At 37.3% G+C, this 24,443-nt stretch overlaps 2 protein-coding genes across 3 annotated transcripts; both read right to left on the reverse strand.

Annotated features, from left to right (window-relative positions):
* Window positions 1-585: 585 nt before the first annotated feature.
* On the reverse strand, window positions 586-8,906 carry LOC143858885 (ruBisCO large subunit-binding protein subunit alpha-like). Its single transcript, XM_077369573.1, has 8 exons — window positions 8,749-8,906; window positions 7,706-7,880; window positions 7,117-7,238; window positions 6,295-6,502; window positions 5,703-5,848; window positions 5,285-5,591; window positions 1,812-2,263; window positions 586-1,131 (listed from the first exon to the last, which is right to left on the reverse strand). The coding sequence occupies exons 1-8, from the start codon at window positions 8,803-8,805 to the stop codon at window positions 844-846; spliced, it is 1,755 nt and encodes a 584-aa protein (XP_077225688.1). The 5' UTR covers window positions 8,806-8,906; the 3' UTR covers window positions 586-843.
* A 1,135-nt stretch (window positions 8,907-10,041) lies between these two features.
* Window positions 10,042-23,448, reverse strand: LOC143859112 (serine/threonine-protein kinase PCRK1-like). Of its 2 annotated transcripts, XM_077369791.1 has the most exons (6): window positions 23,177-23,448; window positions 22,340-22,392; window positions 21,554-21,966; window positions 17,986-18,246; window positions 14,181-14,303; window positions 10,042-10,774 (listed from the first exon to the last, which is right to left on the reverse strand). In XM_077369791.1, exons 3-6 carry the CDS (start codon window positions 21,932-21,934, stop codon window positions 10,256-10,258), a joined length of 1,284 nt encoding a protein of 427 aa, XP_077225906.1. In that variant the 5' UTR covers window positions 21,935-21,966; window positions 22,340-22,392; window positions 23,177-23,448; the 3' UTR covers window positions 10,042-10,255. The 2 variants fall into 2 exon arrangements, with proteins under 2 accessions (XP_077225906.1, XP_077225907.1); XM_077369792.1 differs by lacking the exon at window positions 22,340-22,392.
* Between the last annotated feature and the right edge of the window lie 995 nt (window positions 23,449-24,443).

The raw sequence follows: 24,443 nt of genomic DNA on the forward strand, positions 1-24,443 counted from the left end.
ACTTTTTCCTTTGCACAATTTAGAGGAAAATAATATGAATATGCTTAATTTAGAGGGATATCATCATAAATTGAAGGTCTCTTGTGAATAGCCTTGTGTCAAATTATCCTTTTTCGAATGTAAAAAATGTTCCTACTTTTAGAAATATTTTTCCTTTCCAAACTTCTTCAGAGAATTCCTGCAATCCAAGCATGGCAATGGAATACTTGCGTGAGAAATTCTGCTAATTGGTCTGTGGACCTTTTTCTGAGGGTAATTGCTCCCTCACCCCATACAAGATTTATTAAGGGAATCGCTCGTGGCATCAAAGAATTTCAAGAATTGTGCAACGAGAAAGATTAGAAAGAAGGGCAATGAAAAAGGAAAGAATCCTTTAGTAGTTGGCCTGACCTCATTGTTATACAATGTCACACCCCTACTATAGGATAGGAGTCCAACCTTTGTTTGATCCGAAACATTAATCTGAGAATATTTGAAAGCGGCTCTAAGTCCCTCCTTGGAATTTCATTTCTTGGTCAAAATATAAGATGATATTGGGATTAAATGGACAGAAACCAAAATCAGTACGTAGTAATTGGCTGACTCTTCCATGAGAACTCCCAATCAATTCCCAAAGATCTTGTATGAATCAGACTACACATCCTTCGTAGTCCCTTAATTTCCATACAAAAATTCCCTCTCCCAAGGAGATGATACAATTTCTTCTTAAGATTGCTCCTCCCTATTACATTAAACTCCATCTGTGTCATGGGGCACTCTCCTACCCTAGCATCCTCTTAAACCTCTATAAACTTATTCATAAAAACTTACAAAAAGAAGGAGCAGATACAAACCTTAGAAGACCTACATAGAAAGACCTTGAGGAGAAGCCGCCATTGGCTTCTTGGGCGTAGCCTTCTCCACCACAATGGCCTGCGTTGTTAGAACCATTCCAGCCACAGATGCTGCGTTCTGCAACGCACACCTCGTTACCTTGGCGGGATCGATTACCCCGGCTTCAACCAGATTTTCATACTTGTCTGTCATGGCATTGTATCCAATTTCCCATTCGCTCGCCATTACCTTCTCCACCACTACCTCTCCTTCAACACCAGCATTGTGGGCTATTAATGATGTCGGCGCTACCAGTGCCTGCATTTATAGAGATTGCATCAACAAATTAAACAGAACCAGCAAGTAGATAGAGTTTCCTTTCTCATTAGGCCTTCTTTATATTCCAACAAAATTCAAACAAGCACCATGTTTGGGAACCATGAAAAAAAATTTCATGGAATATTGGTTTACCAAGTGGTGAGATAGGGGTAGGGAGAGGGAGATGATGAAAATTGGGAGGGCAAGAGTGAGGAGATTGTGAGATGTGACTAAAAATAGGGAAAAAAACTATATATTGAGTAGAGTTTTTTTTTTCACTGTTATCAGCCACTTCTCACTCTCTCCTTCCTCATGTCCTCTAAATTTTCTCCATCTACCTCCTTGCCCTTCTGTCCCACCACTAGAAAAACTAATATTCCATGGAAAAAATGTTAATGGCTACCAAACATGGCCTAAGCTTATTTTAATTAAATCTTATTTGCAAATCGGATATTACGGCCTTTGGGAAGCTATTAACTGCATTTCGAAAACTATTGTCTGAATTATTTGCAAATTATCATGTTTAACTTCAAAACCATTTGCATATAAGATTGTACGCAAATAATTTTAAAAGGTACTTAGAGAGGCCCTTATCTCCTATCCAAATTGGCAACAAGATACCACCCACATTATTTTCATCTAACTACATCAAAAAAAAAATGAACGGAAGCAAAACATACCTTCTGTATGATGTCAGCACCTAGCCGTTCATTGGCATCTTCAAGTTTATCCTTAATGGCGGGAACATATGTCGAGAGATGAACATAAGCAGCACCCCCACCAGGCACAATCCCTTCCTCTATAGCTGCAAAAGTGGCATTCTTAGCATCCTCGATCCTGAGCTTACGGTCCTCGAGCTCTGTCTCTGTTGCGGCCCCCACCTTTATAACAGCAACCCCACCTGAAAGCTTAGCAATTCTCTCGGCCAGCTTCTCAGAGTCATAAACAGAGTCAGTCTCAGAGAGTTCTTTCTTAATTTGGTTGATTCTGGCCTGGATTTCGTCTTTTGTGGCGGCATCAGCTATGATGGTGGTAGTGTCCTTAGTGATGGTCACCTTTCTTGCCACACCAAGTTGTTCAATAGAAGCATTCTCTATCAACAAACCCAGATCGCTGGCTTGGAACTCCGCTCCTGAAAGGAGAGGGTCAGAGAGAATGAACAGCAGAAGAAAAAGGATTAGAGCGCCTGGTCACATATCTTCAAGATGTAGAAATTATTCAATCCCCTAAAATTTGGTGGAAATGCCAAATTGGGTTCGCAAATGACCACTAATTTCAAAAGGTGCTTGCATCCACTGAAGGTAGCACAAGGCCATTAAAATTAGGGGTGCAACTCGGGTCGGGTTGAGGCCAACCCTGATCCAACCCTAGATAAGCATTCCCTCAACCCTAACCTAACCCAACCCAACCCGAGCCTCAGGTTAAGGATGGTAAACCCTAACCCAATCCGCCTCTAAATCAGGTCAGGTTGAGTCAGGTTGGGTCGGGTTCATCTAGGGCCTAATGGAAACATACAAGAAAAAAAATGATCCTAAGAAAATCATGATAAAATTAGAGGATGGAGGTCAGGTTCGGATCGGGTTTGCCAAGGCCTCAACCCTAACCCAACCCGAAATTAAATCGGGTTGGCTTTTCCCAACCTTTTTTTTTTTTTCAAAAACGACAGATATATATATATATATATATATGAGGATTACATAGTGAAGGGACAAGGTCCCCTTACCCCCTTCCCTTTAAATGTTTCGCTCCCCGTCAGTATTCCAAATTTACGATCTTCGCAGAAGATCCCTCCAAAAAAAACTTTTAGTACTTCCACCAAAACCTTTGCGATCTTCCCCAAAGATCTTGAATGCAGAAAAGAGGTTCCCATCATCATGATAGGCCAACCTCAAAGACCCTAATTACACCCTACCAAAAAAACTTATCCTTTTACAAAGGAAGCGGGGCCCAATCCCCTATGAATTCAGCTTTAATTAGAGCATTTTTCTAGAATCCCTAAGAGAGATTCAATCTCAAATTCCATCTCATCTTCTTCTGAGATGAAAGGAGCGGGGTACTCGGGGACTACCTCCATGATTCCAGAAACCTTTTTTTTAGCAATCCTTTCTTCCAGCTTCTTGATCCCTACCGCCTTATCCGCCTCCCACGTAATACATCTTAACCTCTTCTCATCTGCCAGTGATTTGATAAAGAAAGGGTGCTTATACATAGGTGAGTGGCATTTCCCAACCCAACCCAACCCGAGAAAATGCCAACCCAACCTGAGCCATAATCGGGTTGAACCCGCCAGGTTCGGGTTGAGCCTGACCGAAGATGCACCTCTAAATCAAATGAGTAATTATCTTTTTTTCATTCAAAGCTATTAAATTAAATATAAATTTCCATGACTAGTAATCCAAACTTGCGGCAGGTATTGGCAGAAGTAGGAAGGGTGATGAGAATAGAGAATAATAGAGTTAGGGTTTTCTTGTTTTTAGATTATAAGTTGGGGCGAGGGGTTTATATACGATTTATTTCTAATCGTAAAAGGCCCACCACAAAACAAAAAAAAACAAAAAACAAACCAAAAAGAATAATAAAAAATCATAAAAATCGCACGATTCAAAATCAAATTCACTAGAAGTACGATTTTTACGAAAAACGATTCTTCTTTCCGATTTGAATCGTTCACCCTTCGATTCATCAAATCATAAATCGTACGATTTAAACATGGGAATTAGCATTTGGAAATTCCAATAGGGCACTATGACATTGAACAAGATATTCTCCGCCAATATTAAGAAGGTATGAACAACGGACAGAAGCAAACTAGACCAGATAATACAAATACAAAGTAGCACCCTAAAATGTTGCACCTTGTAAACAATGCATACCATTTGTAGCCAATAGGCCCACTATGACATTAAACAAGATATTCTCGACCAACATTAAAAAGGTATGAACAATAGATTTTACAATAGGTTATGTAAATCTGGTGGGACTACTGGTCCCCATTGTAAATTTGCTGGTATGAATATATTTGTTAATTTTAAAAAAATATATAGATTTTACAATAGGACTGCACCAAAGATTAGCTCTACGCCCTTATCTTTTTACGCTAGTTATGGACGAGCTTACGGAGGGTATCCAGGATGAGGTGCCGTGATGTATGTTATTTGCAGATGACATAGTATTAATCGACGAAACCAAAGCAGGAGTAAATGCTAAGTTAGAGTTATGGAGAACTACTTTGGAATCCAAAGGTTTTAGACTGAGTAGGACTAAGACAGAATATATGGAATGCAACTTTATTAATGTAAGGAGGCAGGATCAGGATGTAGTAAATATGACTGGACAGGAGCTACCTAAGAGGGATATCTTTCGCTATCTTGGTTCAATTCTACATAAGGAAAAAGAGATTGAAGAGGATGTTAACTATAGAATAAGAGCAGGTTGGTTGAAGTGGAACCTTGCCTCAGGAATTCTGTGCGTCCGTAAAATCCCTACCAAGTTGAAGGGAAAGTTTTATAAGACACTTGTGAGGCCAGCCATGCTGTACGGCTCAGAATGTTGGGCCACCAAGAAGCAGCATGTGCATAAGTAAGTGTAGCGGATATGCGAAAGCTTGGATGGAAGTGCAGCCACACAGGGTTAGATGGCATTATAAATGAAGACATTCGTAAAAAGGTAGGGGTGGCACCCACCAATTGAGGAGAAGATGAGAGAGCACCGTTTAAGATGGTTCGGACATCCAACGTAGGCCTTTGGATGCTCCGGTGAGAAGAGGGGACTAGTGGCAAATTGATGGAGTAAAAAGAGGTAAGGGCAGACCGAAAACAACTTGGGTAGAAACAGTGAAGAAAGACTTGATAGCTAGGAACATAACAGAGAACATGACCTTGGATAGGATAGAATGGAAGAAAATGATCCACATAGAAGAATCCAACTAGAGCCAGGATTAGAGCCGGATAGATTCCTTTCAAATTCTTCATGAAATTTTTCTAAAGGATTCATTTAGCCGACCCCAACTAGTTTGGGACAGAGGCTTTGTTGAGTTGAGTTGAGTTTATGAACAATAGATTGAAGCGAACTAGACTACCACCAGATAATACGAATACAAAGTAGCACCCATAATAGCTCTCTAAAATGTTGCAACTTGTAAAAAAATACATACCTGTCATGATGGCGATATCTTGAAGGAGAGCCTTTCGTCTCTCACCAAAACCTGGCGCTTTGATTGCTGCAACATTTACTATGCCACGCAACTTGTTCACAACAAGAGTTGCCAAAGCCTCACCAGTGACATCTTCGGCAACAATTAGCAGTGGGACCCTCAATTGGGTAGTCTTCTCCAATAGAGGGATGATGTCCTTTACTGTTGAAATCTTCTGATCAGTCACTAAAACTCTAGCATTCTCAAATTCAGCAATCAACTTCTCTGGGTTCGTAACAAATTGTGGAGATATATAACCTCTGTCAATCTGCAAAAATGTAAAAAGGCCCCATCAAAAGAAGGGACCCACAACACTAAATGACTAACTTGAGATGTGCATCCAGACATAGTTTGAAATTTTCAAGGATAAAAAACACACCTCCATTCCTTCTTCAACAACTACTGTTGTCTCAAAGGATGATGAAGACTCAATAGAAAGAACACCATCAGGTCCAACTTTATCAATTGCATCAGCAATCATAGTCCCAATGAACTCATCATTCCCAGCAGAAATTGTGGCAACGGCTGGAAAGAATGAATAACAATAAAACTCAGCAACTTTCTCAAAATAATTCTTTGACTGCAGTTAAAAATGCACTAAACCAAAATAGGAAAAAAAAAACCAGGCCAACAAGAAGAATTTACCCAGACACAAAGTATATACAATAAAATTTAAAAATTATAAATAAAATAAAATTTAAAAAAATCAAAATTAGAACCATTTTTTTAATGGTGGCAAATTTTCGTTAATGAAAGAGAGACCGAGATGGTCACACCAAGAAAAATACAGAAACAACCACACAAAGCAAAACAAAATAAAAGGAAAGAAAAAGAGAAAAGGCTCAAGGGGGGAGATAGTCAAACATTTTGAGACCCGACTTAAGAACTAAAATTAGAACAATTGATTCCTCAATATGCAAAAAGTCACCGAGAAACTCAAATCTTCATTTAGGCACATGTTGTATATTAACCTTTGACATCATCGCGTCCTTTAATGGGCCTAGCTTTTTTCTCCAATTCTTCTACCAGCCCCTGTACAGTCTTATCAATACCTTTCTTGATGGAAACTGGATTCGCACCAGAAGTGACACTCAACAGTCCTAATTTGATGATTTCTCGTGCAAGAACTGATGCAGTTGTAGTCCCATCACCAGCAGAGTCATTAGTTTTACTTGCAACCTACACCATACAAACCGAATTATAAAGTCTTACATGCATTGCTTCTGGCATTCTAAACATTAATAGCATCTCAATATTCAGTTGCCACTTAAATCTAAGAATGTATGCCAAGAGTGCAACTCGGGTCGGGTAGAGGCCAACCCGAATTCCAACCTGATGAAGTTCAACCCGAGGAACTCTTTTTTCCATCCCGAACCTGACCCGACCCGAGTTCCAACCCGACACAACCTGACCCATCCCAAGTTTTTAAACTTACTTAAAACTACAAAAAAATGATAAAAAATTTCGGGTTTCACTCAGGTCGGGTTGCCCAAAGCCCTCAACCCGAGCCCAACCAAAACTCAACCCGGGATAGGAAAACCCAAAACCGAACCAGACCCGAAAAATACACAACCCGACCAGATTTTTTCCAGGTTGAACCTGACAGTTTCGGGTTGAACCCGACCTGAGTTGCACCCCTAAAAAAACCAAAAGCCTAGGGATCACAAACATTCATCCATGAGAATTTGAAGGAAGGAAAAGCTACAGTTTTCAATCCCAATACTTACCGTGGATCACAGGGATTCAGAAACAATGAACAAGAATACCATGAAAATCCGAAAGAAGATGATTACCTCCCTTATCAAAGCTGCACCAGCATTCTCCATGGCATCTGCAAGTTCAATTGCCCGAGCAATTGTAACTCCATCATTAACTACTTTAGGGTTTCCAAACTCATCCAAAACAACATTCCTCCCTATAAAAATATGAGAAAATTAGAACTTAGTCAAAGTGCAAAATCATGTTTCCATTACCCTTACATCAAACTACAAAAGCAAATAAAAAATACAATGTTCAAACACCTTATCACGCCACAGCCCTAACAGGAACAAAATCCGTGGGGAAGGGAGAGGTTGAGGAGCAAAGAGGGTGAAGGAAACTCCCAGATCAGTGGATTTCCAATTACTTATTTCCACAGCATATTTGTAAATCTGACTTTTTTCACTGTCAGTCGCTAATTTGGAAATCCAAGGATTTGATCCGGATCCAAATCACAATGCAAAATGGGCTGCAAATGTGACAAATCCAAATCAAAATCTTCTCGGCATCCAAACGGGCCCTTATTTCACATGCTACGCTAAATTCCTAGATTTTTCCACCTATATGTGTGTGTGCGCGCGCATATCATTTTTATAGTAATAGATGATAGCACAAGATAAATACCTCTAGGACCGAGAGTAACCCCTACTGCATCAGCAAGCTTATCAATGCCAGCCTGGAGCTGTGTTCTCGAACTTTGATCAAAAGCAATTTCCTTTGCCTTTGCCCGCACAACAAATCTGTTGCAGGATTTCCTGTAGTTCAGTTTTTTACCCTGACTCAGCCTCCTCAAGCTTCCCTGCACCCATACAATACAACTATTGTCAGCATCATAACCTTGGATGGTGTAAATGGGGTTGCAAAGACTTTGGGAAATGGCCAAAGTCAACTAAAATATGAGTTAGTGATGCAAACACTGAAATTTTGCAACAATGGAAAAGAAAACAGCAGCATTTAGAGGTAAATTGGCTTGCTCGATCGGAGATGACACATGAGGAGCTTTGTTTTTCCTTTTTTTAAACTTTCTCCCACCTTGAGGAGATTAATGATGTATTTTTTCATTTTTATTTTTTTTGGGTGTTTGTTTGACCATCTCGATCACCTTGTTTTTCTTTTCTATATGTGTGAATAAATCCTTGCATTAAAAAAAAAAACAATAAATCCCTAGATAAAAACTAGGCAGGAAAAATCCCAACCCACATCCCAAAAAACTCTACTTGACATGGTGGACTCTCAATACCTTAGCAATTACACAAATCAATCCCTAAGCCACATCATACTCCCAACTTCATGAATGTAAGCATCCCAAAAACATAACAAAAATGAAAAAATAAAACTCAAAACTATAGATTATTTCCAACATGGCTGAAAGAAATCATAGAATCCAATGGAAGTCATAAATCAAACCCATATGACACTAGCAGCACGGGAAACAATAAACCATGAAATCTTATACAAAGATAGAAATCAATCAGAAAACCCCAACTAAAAAAGTAATTCACTCACAAAAACTAAAACTTCCCAAAATGTAAAATGGAAGGACACCAAATATGAAACCCTATAAAATGATTTCATATAAACGTTGATATTAAAATGAAAAATCTCAGGTAAATGATAGAATATTAACTCCAAAAACTTGAAGAAACAGAAAAAATGTAGGAATTTACATGTTGAGTAGGAGAGCAGAGAATTGATAAGGTCGAGATTGCATTTGCTGCGGCCATTACTGCAGATAGCAAAGGAAAAAAAAACTAGGGTTAGGGTTTTCGATTTAGATAAAGGAGAGAGAAGGGTTTTGTATTGTTAGGGTTTCCATCTTCTAGATACTTCGAAAATGCTATATAGGGCGACTAGCGTGCGCACCTCACACCCTGCGTAATATAATAATTTATGATGGATTCGTTCCTAATTTGCGCCGAGATTTTGGATTTTAGTACTTTTTGAAACATGCTGGACAATACGGGCGTACACCGTATAAAAAGGAAAATGTTATCAGCACTACTGTATTTTGATTAAAAGTACGGTATGGCCCGCACAGTAGGATGATCCAAACCGTCCATTAGATGGGCCACCGCCTAAATAGGTTGTGCCCCAAAAATTATTTCGGATCAATCTATGTGGGGCACAACCTATTTAGGATGTGGCCCATCTAATGGACGGTTTGGATCATCCTATGGTGCGGGCCATACCGTACTTTTAATAAAGTGAGGAGTGCGATCACCAAAATACAGTAGTGCTGATAACATTTTCATATAAAAACTAGTGTAAGACAGTATTTTTAAAAATAGTACTATACGGCTCACACCATAGGATGATCCAAACCGCACATTGGATGATCCTAGCCCACCGATCGAGGAGATGCATATTATGAAAAGCTCTAGATCAAAAGGTTGAGATCGTCCTTTAGTAAAATTCTTTTTGCTAAAGGAGGGGGTGTTTTTGAAGATAAAAACGTTTAAAAGACAGAGAAAAATGTAACAAGCTTGACGACTATGGGGGTAGCCCACAGTTTCAAGTAGATAGACACCTCCTACGTTGTGTACTTTGAACCATAGTTTCAAGACACCTCCTTCGTGGACTCCCTTTGTCAATTCCCTTTTGCCTCCTAAATCCCATTCTTGTCTAATTCCACATTTTGCCTTACAAAGTCAATAAAAACTCATTTTTACCCGTCGTCTGAGTTATGACCGCATCAACCGAGTACTCCACCGAGCCAACCAAGTACGGGCACTCGATGACCTCATGCCAACTCAACTAGGATTTACTTTGACCATGTTTTAGCTTGCATTCGCATTTTGAAACACTGCTCTATAGAGTTCTTATAGAAAAAAAAAAAAAAAAGGTTCAATAAAAAAAGAAATAAATAAAAGAATAATTTCTTTTTTTTAATGGCTAAAAGAATGATTTCTTGAAAAATGATTTCCACATTTACTACCATAATCAAGTAGAAGCAGCAATGGTAACCTGCAGTCATGGTTCAGTTATGATTAATTTTTTGTCTCAGAAATATACTAAGTGTTCATCACTGAGTGCATGATATACACACATGAATAGTTTATTTCCTACAAGATTTAACATTACAAAACCTCATAAGATGCCCCTATAAATTTCCCAAAGAGTTGACTTGGAGAAACCTCAAACTCAACCGAAAACCGTCCGTCCTCAATCTCGTCGTCACCACGATCTTACAAGCTTCGGGGTCCACGCCCGCCAGATGGACCGACCACTTTCTCTGAAATCTGCGAAACCCCTTTTCAAGTTGGATCCTTTCTTCTTAGGTTCTTCTGAAACAACTTTTAAAACAGAACATTTGATAAGGGGTTCAGGGCTCCCCAACTGTGATGTCTCAATTATCTGCTTCACCAACTCATAGACCTCGCTCATTTTGGGGCGTGACTTTGGATTCCGAACCAAGCATTTGTTTGCCACAGAGGCGAGCTTCTGAGCAGACTTAACATTGATTTCACCTCGGAGTCTTGGATCGAAAATCATAGGGAATCTTCTGATGTCTGATAAGTATGGCTTGACCCAGTCTAAGAGCCTTTGCTCAGATTTTGGGCGGTTGCGGTCTAATGGACGCCTCCCTGTGATGAGTTCGTAGAGGAAGACCCCGTAACTCCAAACATCATTCTTGGTTGTAAGGCGTCCGGTTTGAATGTACTCAGGAGCTGCATATCCAATTGTTCCTACAATCTGTTTGGGGATCAGTAGAATGCAAGAAACATTTGGAAGAGAAATAATATGGATAGAAAAGGAAATCAATGTCTATTTAAGTATTTATCTAGAGTGAATCAGTGTGGTGCATTCTCATTATGATACAATGATGTACCACACCTTTGAGGTGGCCCAAAATAATGCTGATCAGACGACAATAAATATCCAATCAAATGAATATTTGGCTTTCAAATATGTATATTTTTACTGTTCGTTTGTGGGGTCTTTAAAGGACGATTAGGATATTCCGACCAGTGTGATTAATGGGCCACTGCAGATCTAAGGTGGGTCCCGCCAGGTGGTCATTCTTGAATGATAGTGGGGCCCCATGTGAATTAGAGCAGACCTCAGTATGCACAATTCTAAGGAAGATCAACATGCTTTAAAAACAGCTGAAATTGGAGATGAGCAACATAGTATCCTAAATCTAACATAGAACACTAAAGAGTCTACAAATCCTACGAATCATTACTGTATGATGATTTTGTTACTAATTGGTCTGAATGTAGTTGTAGGTTCTTAGCTGTTAATCAGAACATACTACAATTTTCAAGTATCAAAGCCGTTATGTGCTATGTTCTAATTGCGAGCGATTAATGCAGATAGGTGTCCACTACAAGGTGCAAAATCTGAGCGAAACCATTATTGCATGGAAAAAAAATATGAGTTCATTGAATTTGATTATCAATTCATCAAAAGTAGCAAACATAAAGGAATAGGAAGCAAACATGAAGGAATAGGTAACGATCTTCCAAGGTAGAAAGTCATAAACAGCTCGGGGGGAGCACTGGGATCAGTATCAAGCGTTAATTTTTTGCGTATATTTTTAACATGTATTTGTCTTCATACTAATGTTTCATTTTTAAGGTTAAAAAAGATAATGTTATCATTTTTTCATTATTCAATTTATATTTCTCTAGGAATGACACTGTTTGTAGAAATTGAGTAGGCATGGTTTCAAAACTTAAACCCACACCATCTGAGAAGAATCACCTCCACACCTACTCCAATTTATGTTCTCTCTTGCTTCCATGTTGTTTTTTTTTTTTAGAATGGTAGCTGATATCATTAGAAAAAGACCGAGATGGTCGAGAACTCGAGATACAAGGAGATATAAAGAGAAATAAAAAATATAGAAAAGAAGACAAAAGAAAGAATCAAGGCATAAAATCAAAAAGCTCTAAATCTTCCTTCTCTACTCCTTTAGACAGTCTATCGGCCACTCCATTTGCGGAACGACGCACATGCTGAAGAGTCCCCTACCCAATCTTGAATCTATTCAAAGTATCTAGCAAATCTATAAGGATAGGGGTGAAGGCCTTTGAGCCAACGAATCACATTCAAGGAATCCCCTTCAACGATCACTTTCTCAAGGAAGTTTTTATCTAGCAACTTAAAGAGAAGGCCCTTATAACTAAAACTAGAAAGAACATTGAAAGTCGCATAGTTGACTTCATAACACTGCTTTGCACCATTAATATTTACTATTTAGTGTAGTTAAAACTTAAAACCACATTATTCATCAAGAGGTTCCCAAACTAAAAAAATGAGTTGATAAATTGTTAAGTAGAAATTCTTCTTACGAACTCATTTGTGTAAAAGGATCCTCTCAGAAGAGGAGCCCCTTTTGAGTTGTAGACAGTCTTAACTTTTCTTTTTGACTCTTTTGGTAAGAGAAGTCCCATGGTGGAAAATCACTTTTGAGTCAGTAACTATTTTGACTTTGTTTTTGTAAAGGAGTCTTCTGAGAAGAACTCCCGTTAAGTCATTATGAAAACTTGTCATTCTTTTAAAGTACTTGCCAAAGAGAATCTCCTCATATTTTGCCTTGGAGGAGAATTTTTGCCAATCAATCTTCAGGATCCCCAAAATAATGGTTGTGACGACATGGAGAGTGATTGACGTCGCCAATTGAATGTTATCCATAGATACGATTCGAAGATTGATGGGGATAGTGATCTAAACTTCCAAAGATATTACTAGCATATGCAATAGTGTGATGATCTGGAAGTCAATAGGCGTGATGATCCGCAATCTAATCGACTTCCAGTGTTTTGTAGAAATAACTGCATGAAAGTCAACTAGGGCGAGTCAAAAATTGATGGGAGCTTCTATGAAGAAATTCATATGTGCCATTCAAAAAAAATAAGAAGAAATTCATTTGAGAGATTATTCTGAAGAGGAAAGATGTTATGATTTATACGTTTGCTAGCTTTGTAATTTGTGTATCAATCGGCTTTTCAATCCACATTTTTTAGGATCTTTAATCCAAAGATTGATAAATCAGTAAAGTTCTTTTGATATCCTTTTTCTTTAGTCAGTATCCATTTCCCTAGATATTCCTGGAGGTAATCTTTTTTATGGAAAATGTTTCCTTTTTCTTGGAGAAAATCTCTTTTTTCTTGGATTTCCCAGAGGAGCTGAATTTTAAAAACATGTCATTTCTTCCAAAGGGAAGCCTTTCTTTTGGATTTCCCGAAAGAAAAAACTTTGAAGAAGTTTGGCATGCCTTCTTTTCTAAGGAAGTCCTTTTTCTTCTTGGATATCCCAAAAGCAAGAAGTTTCAAAGTATCTCCTCTTACCGAAGGAAATCTCTCTTTAAATTATCTCAGAAGAGAAGAGTTTTGAGGATCTATATCTTTGTTCCTATGGAAGGCTTTATTCTTCTCCCAGAGGAGAAGAGTCTCTACGTGTGAAAACTGCAAAAGTAATATTTTATCAAAATAACCTTCTCACATTTTGTTCTCTTTCTTCTCCTTTCTCTTCTTTTCCTTAGAGGTAGCCATTTTTTCTAAAAGAACCGATCCCCCCCTTTCTTTGTCCTTCTTTCTAGTTATAAATTATAAGAATCCCCTTTCTTAACTTTAGCAATAGGTTTCTTACAACTACTTTTACCTTTAGTCATAGCTTTTTTATTATTATTTTTACTTGAATATAGGAATATCCTTTTTTAACTTAGTTGTTGGTGTGCAACCAATTTTTTTTATCAAGGGATTTTACTTTTATCATTTTTTGGTAAACTTTTAGCTCAACATGGTCATAGAGACACAAAAAATAGCTGCTGAGAAGAGGTTTTGAACGAAAAATGTCTAATATGGAGATATCTAGCCTTTTCTGGAAACTTACAGCACTTGTCTGTGAAAGTACATGTAAAGCACAAGTTAGAAACTATCAGTGTAAGCAATAAGCAGCCTTCATTACAACCATGGTTTTAAATTTAATCCGAAATACCGGAAATTTTGGATTTCGGCCGGGACCGAAATTACCAAAAAATTTCGGCTGAGGCGGAAACCGAAACCGAAATTTCAAACCTCGATTACAATGCCAGTGATAAACAAGTGTTAAAAGCAAAAAAGTAACAGTGCCAATGCATTTTGAGACATACCGCTGTTGAAACGTGACTTAATCCTTCAGCTGGTCCCTGTCTAGCCAACCCAAAGTCCGACAGTTTTGCATTCCAGTTCTCATCCAAAAGAATATTTGAACTTTTAAAGTCCCGAAAGATAATCTGTGCAAATAAAACTGACATCAGCTGACATGCTGAGCTATCATTACAAGGATAAATTTTTTTGTTCGAATAGTTTGCAATCATTACAAGGATAACTTTCAGCAACATGAAATCATAAATCCACCATGGTTATCATTTCGTTCGAAAAATGGGAGCATGAAAAAATTTATTAAAATATAAGAAAAATGAGTGCTGCTATGTTTGAACCATGGAGTTTTGTTTGAAAGAAGACTAACAAAAAAAAAGTTCAAGTGAGAAGAATAGAATTATTTAAAGCAAGATCAAACCACAAGCAGAAGTTCAGCATATCCGTTGAAAATGATCTGAAGAACCTTCTCAATTCAAGATTTAGCCCTTGGGCCATTGAAATGGTAAATGTTGAATTTTATTTTCTTTGCCCAAACCACAACAGTATAAAATTTAATCACAGCCCAAACACGAAAACATACATATGTGGTGCAACCAATATTATTGTTTTATCCGTGATAAAGAAAAAGATGAAAAATGGAAACAACAAATAATGAAATACCACATAATTTAGAATAAAAAACAAAATAGAAAGAAAATACTCCACTAGGGCGGTTTACATCATAATAAACTGAGGAAGCTCAAAACTTGACTGATTAGCTCATGCACAACAAGTTTGTTTCCATAAGGATCAATTACTAAAGGGGGACAAAAATCAGCCAGAATTATCAACTGGACCCAGGCTATTCAGGAATTACCAATGGGGGACAGATTTTGTACGGATGAAAAGATGTGGTCGAAAATGCCCTTTTAGTAAAGACCACGTTTTTACTTTTCTATTTTCCCCTCCTCTCTTCTTTCCATCTTTTAGTTTTCTACTTTCCCTCTTCCCAAGTTTGTACTGTTTCGATTTTGAACTTGGGTTTTTAAACCCTACCAGTCATCTCCTTCACCTTGTAGCCGCCATTGGAGGTGGCAAAGCTCGAGAAACACGTGAATAGGTTTTTTTTTCATTTTCTCTATCTAGGTTTTGTTTTTCATTTTTTTAGGGTTTTGCAATGTTATTCTTTTCTCAATATATGTTTTATCTTGTTTAGGGTTTAGGGTTTTCTTCCTCTCCTATGATTTCAGGTGGATAACCCTATTTTGAGAGTTGGAAACCCTATTTCAGGTGGATAGCCCTATTTTGAGGTTTTGTTTTGAGAGTTGGAAACCCTCTTTAGATAATTGGTAAGCCCCATTTAGAGACTTGAAAACCCCTCTTTTACAGATCTTAAAACCTCTGACAACCCCCTTCTAGAGAGTTGAAAACCCCTCTCTTATAGACTTATAAGCTTTGAAAACTCCCTCCTAAAGAGTTGAAAACCCCTGCTTATACATAATCCAATTTAGTTGAAAACCCCTGCTTTGGACCTGAGAAGCCCTCTATAGACACTTGAAAACCCCCATTTAGGTACTTGATCAGCCCTATTTTAGACTTGAGCCCCCCTAGCCAACCATGTTTATTGACTTCATAACCCTCCTTCTTGAGACTTTAAAACCCCCATTTAGAGTGTTGACAACCCTGTTTAGAGATTTGAAAACTCCCCTTATTTCAACATTGTTCTTCTAATATCTTGTGTGTCTTTGCAGGTGTTTAAAAAAATGGCCGAAACAATGGTTTCTCTTCTTTTACACTGTGATGGAAGATTGAAGGATGAAGTTTCGTGGGAAAATATCGGTGGGAGGAAAACATTCTTATCGATTGGACGATGAATCAATTTCCAACAATTTAAAGTTCTAATCCAGAAAAGAATCGGAACTATAGAAGGGCAGGTGATTGAATCCATAAAGTGTCGATACGTTGTTGATCCATATATATCCACTTTATGGATGTCGATAATGATGATGCCTTCCCAACAATCATGAGGATGTTTGACAAAGATGTGTTCAATTCTATGATGATATATATATTCAAAAGCATTAGTGACAATGGTAGAAATTCATTGTATTCGTCAATGCTGCCTCCAAACAATGTTTGTATTACGGGACCCTCTAATAATGTAGCCATTCCGTCTACTTCGAATCCACCCTAAAATCTTTCTCGAGAAGCAGAAAATGTCAATCGTCCCCCGCGTTTTGAAGTGGATTTGCAAAGAGACTACGAGGATGAACTTGATGGTACCAATATAGGAGGTGATTCAACACAACCCACTCTAAGGTATTGTACTTCTTTACCAATGGTTTTCTCCCTTTAATATTTGAAATTCAAAATTAATCAATCTACTAGCCTGATTATATATTGCTGAACTATGCAGGTCTCGCATTGACCTAAATGAAGAATTTACACATGATTTGACGGACCATGCCACTGAAGATATCCATGACAGACAAAGTGATGGAGATTTGGAAATGCACCTCAATAATGAATTTCAAGATGATTTTTGTGAACAATCAACCATAGTAGAACTTTTCTATTAAGCAGAGCTGAATTCATCTAGTCCATGCAATGTTCAGGCAATTGGTTAAGGAAAAAAAGCTTATGAACACTGTTTCACAATTAGAGGAGCATCATTTAGGAGCTTTATTGTTGTATTGTCATGACTAAACATTGGCAACTACAAAAGCAGTAATTGGAAGCACTATGGAAACTCCAAAATAGTACTAATTCCACCAGTTAGTCTCTGATAGCTCACTACAAACAGTGACACCACAAAGACCTCAGATTTAAAGTGAGTTATGAAGTCTCTAAATAGGTTTCCAAGTCTCTAAATGGGGGAGTAGTGTGGGCATACTATGGCTCTATAGGTGTCTGTGATGCCTCTGAAGCTGAAGTGAGGGCTGCGCATTTTGGCATTTTGCATATTGATAGAAGTCTGTTGGATCAGACCATTAATGAAGGGGATTCGCTAAATGTGATTCGTTGGCTGAAAGGTGGGTCGGCTCCTCCATGGAGATTTCTTTCCATGTTTGATGAGATTGGTGATATAACCTCGGGGTCTTTTATCGGATATCAACATGTCAGAAGATCGGCAAATGATAAGGCAGATGCACTTGCCAAGCGTGGTTTATCTGGTGGTCCTATTAGGTGGTTTGACCACCTTCCTCCTTGAGGAGTGGTGTGCCGTTGATTGTATATTTCATCTCTTCTGTCTTCTCGTTTTCTATTGTAAATGTGGGAGTTCCATCTCGGTCTCCTTTTTTTTTTTTTTTTTCATCATTTATAATATTACCATTTCAAAAAAAAAAAAAATCAATACAGTGGGACCCAGCAAGATGAATGGTTTCTGCCATCAAATCTTTACTTTAGCTCACTCGTATTTTCCATGGGAAAACATGTGAATACTACATAGCAAGACAAAACAAAAGAGGCACCGCAACTCTTACTTTTATTAATGGACATATTCCATGATCTACAACTTTTATTGTCTTGTTGTAAAGATAATATCATCAATAGATCAAGACCCAGTACTACAAAATACAATCATACAACCTGACCGAGATGGGGTAATAAGTACAGAATGCCCGTATTGAGGTCTTTTTACTCTTTAACATTGATTTGAAATGAATAATGCGCATTTAAACAAGGCTACACTAGAACTAATGGAGATCTTACGCACAACAGACTAAAATATCCATATTCCAATGGCAGTCAAACCCAGCTGAACCATTCATGAATAAATCCACATAAGATGGCAAGATAACATGATAATGGACAGAAAAGAAAATGAAATACCTGAAAATCCATTTCTTCGTGGAGGTATTTTAACCCACAAGCAGCATCCTGAGCTACTTTTAGTCTTATCGGCCATGAAAGAGTGGTTTCTGATCGATTAAATAAATGGTCCTCTACACTCCTATTGGGCATAAATTCGTAAATCAAGAGCCGTTGGATCCCTCTTTCATCATCATCAGCACAGTAGCCCACTAGTTTGACGAGATTTGGATGTTCAACCACACCAAGAACATTTACTTCTGTGACCCACTCCTTATGCCCCTGAAAGATGAAAAGAATGATAAGAAAAACATCCTACGAGCACAAAAGAGTTTGTGCCTTCAAAAACAAAAAGAGAACCATTTCTACAAAATATGACGTACAACTGGGGTGGAATATGATGCAGAGACCCAAAACCCTATTCAATAATTTAATCAGAGCCATTCATCTAAATTTTTAAAGCGGCCAAATTTAACCAAAAAGAAAACTCTAAAGTTGACTAAATTATATGTTTTGCACAGAAACACTATTCATGTTTTACATTGATAGGACCTACAAAGAGCAACTTAGAGTGGAGCTATTACAATACCTAAAGCACTCCTAGCATTCGACAGGCTCAAAACCTAAAGTTTCTACTTCTATTTTGTCCATATAACTTCTAAACATCTCCAAAGTCCCTACTTAATGAACAAAAAGGAAAGGCTCAAAAAAGTATTAATGTAAACATGTGTTGCCTGTATTAATGTAAACATGTGTAGCCCGTCAGCCTTCAATTTTTTCTCTTCTTTAATTATAATGAATCTTGAAATGCAAGATGATGCTTTTGCATCAAACCCTCCTGATTGGACGAAACTTGACCTCGAGTTTTCACTATCACGCCTTTCTCTCAAGTCTCAATGAAAATGCTGCTGAAATCCCTTCTAATGGAATAAGCAAGGTGTTAAATTTTGATTTTGGTTGGAAATTTAGGTGGAAATACTATAAAATCATGAAAACATGTGGAAATATATGCAAATGATAGAATTTAAAGATGAAAGTTCAGGAAATGCTTGAATAAGAACACATAAGCAAGACAGCCATCCATAATGGCTTAAAACATCAAACACGTAGTGTCATTCACTATAGCGAATGTCTGATAATTTAGTATGTAGCAAATTTTCCATGTAATTCATATGAATATTGATACATAATATATGCACCACATTTCATATGCAATTTATATAAATATAATTATGTAACACATACTGATATAATATACCACTATTACATTTAAAATTTTGGTTTGTGCATTTCGGTTGTTACGGTTTTGGTGCATATGGAAACTGAAACATTTCGGAAATTTCGTGTCGGTTTTGGCGAAAATGTAAAAATATATGAATAAGTTCTTGGAGTAAGAACCATTTACTATGATCCTTATGGAATTTTTATCCGAATGTTTAAAATATTAAAATTGCCTAACTGACATCTCCAAATCTTCTCGTCTTCAGTTCATTCATTGTCATCCCTTTTAGGCCACGTTTGGATACCCACAAGATTTGGATTTGGATTTCTCACATTTGCAGTTGAGATTTGGAACTGGACAGGATCATTCGATTTCCAAATCAGCTACAACAGTGAAAAATAATCTGATTTTCAAATCTTTTCTGTGAGACATTATTTGGAAATCCATATTGGTGGCAATTACCTTCACCCTCGCTGCTCCTCGACCTTGCTGCAGAAACAGCAAGACGTCCCTCGCTCCCTCTCTTGTACAACATGAGCATGGGGATGATTGATGTATTTTATATCCAAAACTCAAATCCAAATCCAAATACAAATACAAAAAACATGAGGTATCCAGACGTGGCCTTAGATTCTTTTGCATGGCAAATTGGATTTTCAAATTCTTCAATGCTTTCATTGGGATTGTTGGGCAAAACTATCTAGGAGTTTTATTCTTCATCCAAGTGAACCCTCCAAATGCTAGCCTAGATTTAGTTTATTTCTTCATCTAAACATTTAAAGAGAACCAACTTGACCCAAAAGAGAACTAAATGTGACTTAACATATAAGTTTTTAGTTAAAAACACTTTATTATAATTGTTAGGTCTCACAAAAAACTTAGGAGAAACTATTATGATGCCTTGTTCCAAAAAAATAAAAAATAAAAAATATTCTCATACCTAAACTACCCCTGGCCTTAGGTAAACTCAAAATCCGAAGTTTTTAATCTTTTTCTTTTTTTATTCATATTCATATGACTTATCCTTGAACTCCTTCAAAAAATATTTTATCTGATTGCTCTAGTGTTTCGTTATGCTTTCCATTTTTTCTTCTTCTTTTCTTCATTAGTTCAATCATTCAAAGGAAATTAGAAATGGTATCCGAGCTAATGAAGATCTAAGATGTGACTTTGTGAGCAGTGAAGAACTTGCAGGAGTTTTTCGTGGAGAAAGAAGCTTCCAACCATCTTGGCATGGACTTTTTTGCCCTAATTTGGTATGTAAACCCATGTTTCACCATCTAGAAGGCATTTGTTTAATTTGGATTGGGTTTTCTTTGTGTTGTAGGGTACTTCCTCTCTATCTTTTTTATATTAGGTTCACGAAACCCTAATCTTTTGATGAAAGCCTAATCTTATCCATTGTTTTCTTTAATCTAATCATAGGGTGGTTCCTTCATCTCTATAGGGATCTTGATTAAAGAAACCCTAATTATCTTCTCAAGATTGGTTATAAACTCAAATTCTATTCCTGGAGTTGGCTAAAAACCCTAATCCCTTGTAATTGTAGGATGGCTCCTTCATCTCTATAGGGATCTTGATTAAAGAAACCCTAATTATCTTCGCAAGATTGGTTAGAAACCCAAATTCAGAACCCAAATTCAGAGGCAATTAAAGAAAAGTGCCAAATTTAAAAGTTATCTGCATATAATCTTATATGTAAATGGTTTTGATGCTAAATATGATTGTTTGCAAATAGCGGTTATAGTAGTTGTAAAAAATGATATCGTTGAGTTTCCACAGATGCCTTAATGTTCAATTTGCAAATAACATTAAATTAAAATAATCTTATTTGTGAATAAGGACCAACGTTTGTGGCATCCCATGAAGCCCTAGGTGTAAACTGCTCCAAAGAGAAAGATCCATAAAGAAAACTCTCCAGAATGTTATGGCCTCTCTCACCAAGTTAATAATGAACGGTGTGCCAACAAATACTTGCAATCATGGGCTCATATCTCAGATTAAATGGCAAAATTGCTAAGGTTTTTCACACATATTATGAGAATTTGAGGCCTCTCACCAAGTTAATATGAAGAATGAATGGTGTGCCAACAAATACTTGCAGTAATGGGCTCATATCTCAAATTAAACGGAAAAATTGCTAAAAATTTTCACACATATTATGAGAATTTGAGTTCAATTATCAGAAACCAAAACAGTGATTACCCAAAGATTGCAAATATAGAGAAATGAAGACATGTAGGATTGTGATATTGGCATAAACATCAATTACTTTGCCCGTACTAGACCAAAAGATCAACAGATGGGAAACCAACAAAAAGAAAGAACCAAGCATAAATCACGAAAATAATGAAAAAGAAACCTTGCCTGCAATCCTTTTCTGCTCAACTGTTTCACAGCAATTTCAAGCTTGTTATGAGGCTCGTCAGTATTACGGACTATGCCCTTATAAACGCACCCAAATCCACCTTCCCCAACCATAAGTGACCGGCTGAAATTCCTTGTAACAGTTTTCATATCAGAAAAAGTAAACACCCTCAGATTGTTAGGTCTCTGAGACAAACTCGAGAAGGATATCCTCCCCATAGATTCAGCACTCGTGTTAGAAACATTCTCCGAATTGAATTCAGACCCTGACCTCCTCATGTCACGGTCGGTTGACTCAGTCGTGTAAGACCGAACCGATGTGGACTTTGTGGTCTTTTGCTCTTCCCTCTTCTCACCGTTGATGAAATGGAAACACTTCATAGCCCTAAAAGACTATAACCCAACTCTTAGCCCTGTAGATCAAAAGGCAGAATAGGAGAGTCTCAAACCCCATGAACAAATATAGAATGAGGACTCAGAAAATAAGAGAGCAACAATCTAATGCGGCGCCAGGAAGAGAGACTCAAATAATCCCACGACCGGGGCAATGGCATCAAGAACAATAGAGAATAAGGAGAGAAGAGACGATTTTTCATTCATGCTCAATTAGAAGATTACAAATTATTTTTATCAAAATGATCCTATGCCACTTTCCTACTGAATATAGAATAGGATAACCAACTAATCCCGCGCAAGCCCCAAGTTTCCAAGAAGAATACTCTAAAAATCAATAACAAAATGAACAAAATGAAGAGGAAATATAAAAGCTAAGAAAATGCAACACACCCTTCAAACCTTCAAAGCGCAAAAGTCCTTCTTCAGAGCACGCAGAATAAAACCTAAAAATCAAAAAATCAAACGAATTTAAGAAACTCATCAACTAATCCTGAAAATTCCCACTTTGAGGTTGTTTGCAGAAAATCCAATTTTAGAAAATTACCATCAAAAACCTCAAAACCTACCTCCCTAAAAGTTTTTTTTTGCATAAAACTTACCCTCCCCCAAACACAATTTCAAAATAGTCCTCCACTCATCAAAACCCTAGTATAAACATTTCGCAGAAACTCATCTATTGAGTCCAGAGTTCAACCAGCAGAACCAGATTAAGCCAAAACAGCTACAAATTGGTGCCTAAAACCCACTTTCAACAAATTAAAGGAACAAAATTTTCATTTCCAATTTGCAAGAAACACCTCAAAACCTACCTCCTAATAGTTTTTTGTATAAAACTTACCCTTCCCACAAACCCAATTTCAAAATAGTCCTCTACTCATTAAAAACCCTAGTTTAAACATTTCACAGAAACCCATATTTCAATTCCAGAGTTCAACAGATTAAACCAAATACTGTCAATCCTTGCCTACTTTCAACAAATTACACAAACAAAATTTTCATTTCTATTTTAAAACAAACACTCCAAATAATATGAATTGATGCCTAAAACCCTCTTTCAACAAATTACAAAAACAAAATTTCCATTTCCCATTTACAAAAAACTCACCTTTTTCAAACCCAATTTCAGAATTTCACTTATTAAACCCTAACCATCATTTTTTCAAGTTTTTTTCCTTCTCCTTTTGCCTTTCAATTTTTCTCAAAAAAAAAAAAAAAAAAAAAACTCACCTTCCTTTGCTCTGATCCAAACCCAATCCCAAAAATTCATGAGCTAAGAGTCTAAGACTTAAACAGTCAAGTTTTCAAGGACTTTCAAGGGAGAAAAGAACCCAAATCTCAGAATTCAGAATCTAAGAGCAACGAGCAATCCATGAGCTAATAAAAGTCAATACAAGGCAGCTGGAAATCCGCTCACCAACCAAAATTAGAGAAAATAAATACACAAGGAAAAGTGAAACCTATAAAAAGGAGATGAGATGTGAAAAGGGTTTTGAAAATGAAAGAGAGGGTTTCCACGTAAAAGCAGAGTCGTCTAATAAAGAAAGAGAGGGAAAAAGACAAAGTGTTTCCATGGTTTAAAAAAAAGCCTTTTTAAAAGTTCTTAAGAATGTTGCTTGGATTTTGGGAATAAAAAGGGTAAGAAAGAGTCGTCATGGAAAAGTGTGTTGGAAATTTTATAGACATGTTATGTTGCTAAAATTCATTTTACAGGAGCAGTTAAAATCAAAGCTATTAGAGAAAGGATTCAAAAAATTCAAAAAATTAAAATAAAGGGAAAACACCTTCAAAACATCATAGGTGTGTAATGACCCAAAGACCCACTTAAGGGGGTTAAATTGTCAAATAAATGCCATACTTAGAGTTTTTTTACGGTGTTAGCCCGCAAAGTCCAGTATTTTTCAGAAGTACTGTTAGGCTTACTCCATAGGATGATCCAAACCGTCCAACGTAAATAGGTTGTGGCCTAAAAATCATTTCCATAGAATGATCCTAGCCCTACGATCTACAGTCATAATATGTAGTTCCTCTGTAGATCATAGGGCTAGGATTGTTCTATGGAAATGATTTTATTTTTGGCACAACCTATTTATGTTGGACGGCTTAGATCATCTTATGGTGTAAGCGGTGTATTACTTTTTGAAAAATAATGGAGTATACGTGCTTACTCCATATAAACTCTGTTAAATAAAGCTATCACCGGGAGCTGGCTAAAATAATTGCCGATCAGGTGTTCCTCGCTTGGCCTTTACGACATCAAAGGAAAGTCCCGCGGGCAAGGTGCTGTGCCGGTCATCAAAAAACCTATGTAATAAATGGAGCAGATTATAAAATCTGGTTGATGGCAGCTGAGCTGTACGTCTTGTAGTTAGGCAAATCTCTAAGCTTTCCATGAGTTCACATTGAGGTGGCTTCGACTGACCTCGTAAGGCGCAAGCCTTGTGGATTAGTCCATAGAGCATGCTTGCTCCTCAAATGACCAAGCCTTCAAGTTTGG

This window comes from Tasmannia lanceolata, unplaced genomic scaffold, assembly GCF_043159265.1.
Source record: "Tasmannia lanceolata isolate RefF3 unplaced genomic scaffold, GAP_Taslan_0.1 ptg000029l, whole genome shotgun sequence".
Taxonomy (NCBI): domain Eukaryota; kingdom Viridiplantae; phylum Streptophyta; class Magnoliopsida; order Canellales; family Winteraceae; genus Tasmannia; species Tasmannia lanceolata.

What these genes read in the sequence shown, in the direction of transcription:
- LOC143858885 (XM_077369573.1), bottom strand. Translation starts at nt 8,805, where the DNA reads ATGGCCGCAGCAAATGCAATCTCGACCTTATCAATTCTCTGCTCTCCT. An exon ending in TCTGCTCTCCTACTCAACAT is followed by an intron (nt 7,881 to 8,748) that starts GTAAATTCCTAC and finishes GTATGGGTGCAG; the next exon opens with GGAAGCTTGAGGAGGCTGAG. An exon ending in GGTTACTCTCGGTCCTAGAG is followed by an intron (nt 7,239 to 7,705) that starts GTATTTATCTTG and finishes ATATTTTTATAG; the next exon opens with GGAGGAATGTTGTTTTGGAT.
- LOC143859112 (XM_077369792.1), bottom strand. Translation starts at nt 21,934, where the DNA reads ATGAAGTGTTTCCATTTCATCAACGGTGAGAAGAGGGAAGAGCAAAAG. An exon ending in TGAGCAGAAAAGGATTGCAG is followed by an intron (nt 18,247 to 21,553) that starts GCAAGGTTTCTT and finishes TTCATCTTTCAG; the next exon opens with GGGCATAAGGAGTGGGTCAC. An exon ending in TAAGTCACGTTTCAACAGCG is followed by an intron (nt 10,775 to 14,180) that starts GTATGTCTCAAA and finishes ATCCCCAAACAG; the next exon opens with ATTGTAGGAACAATTGGATA.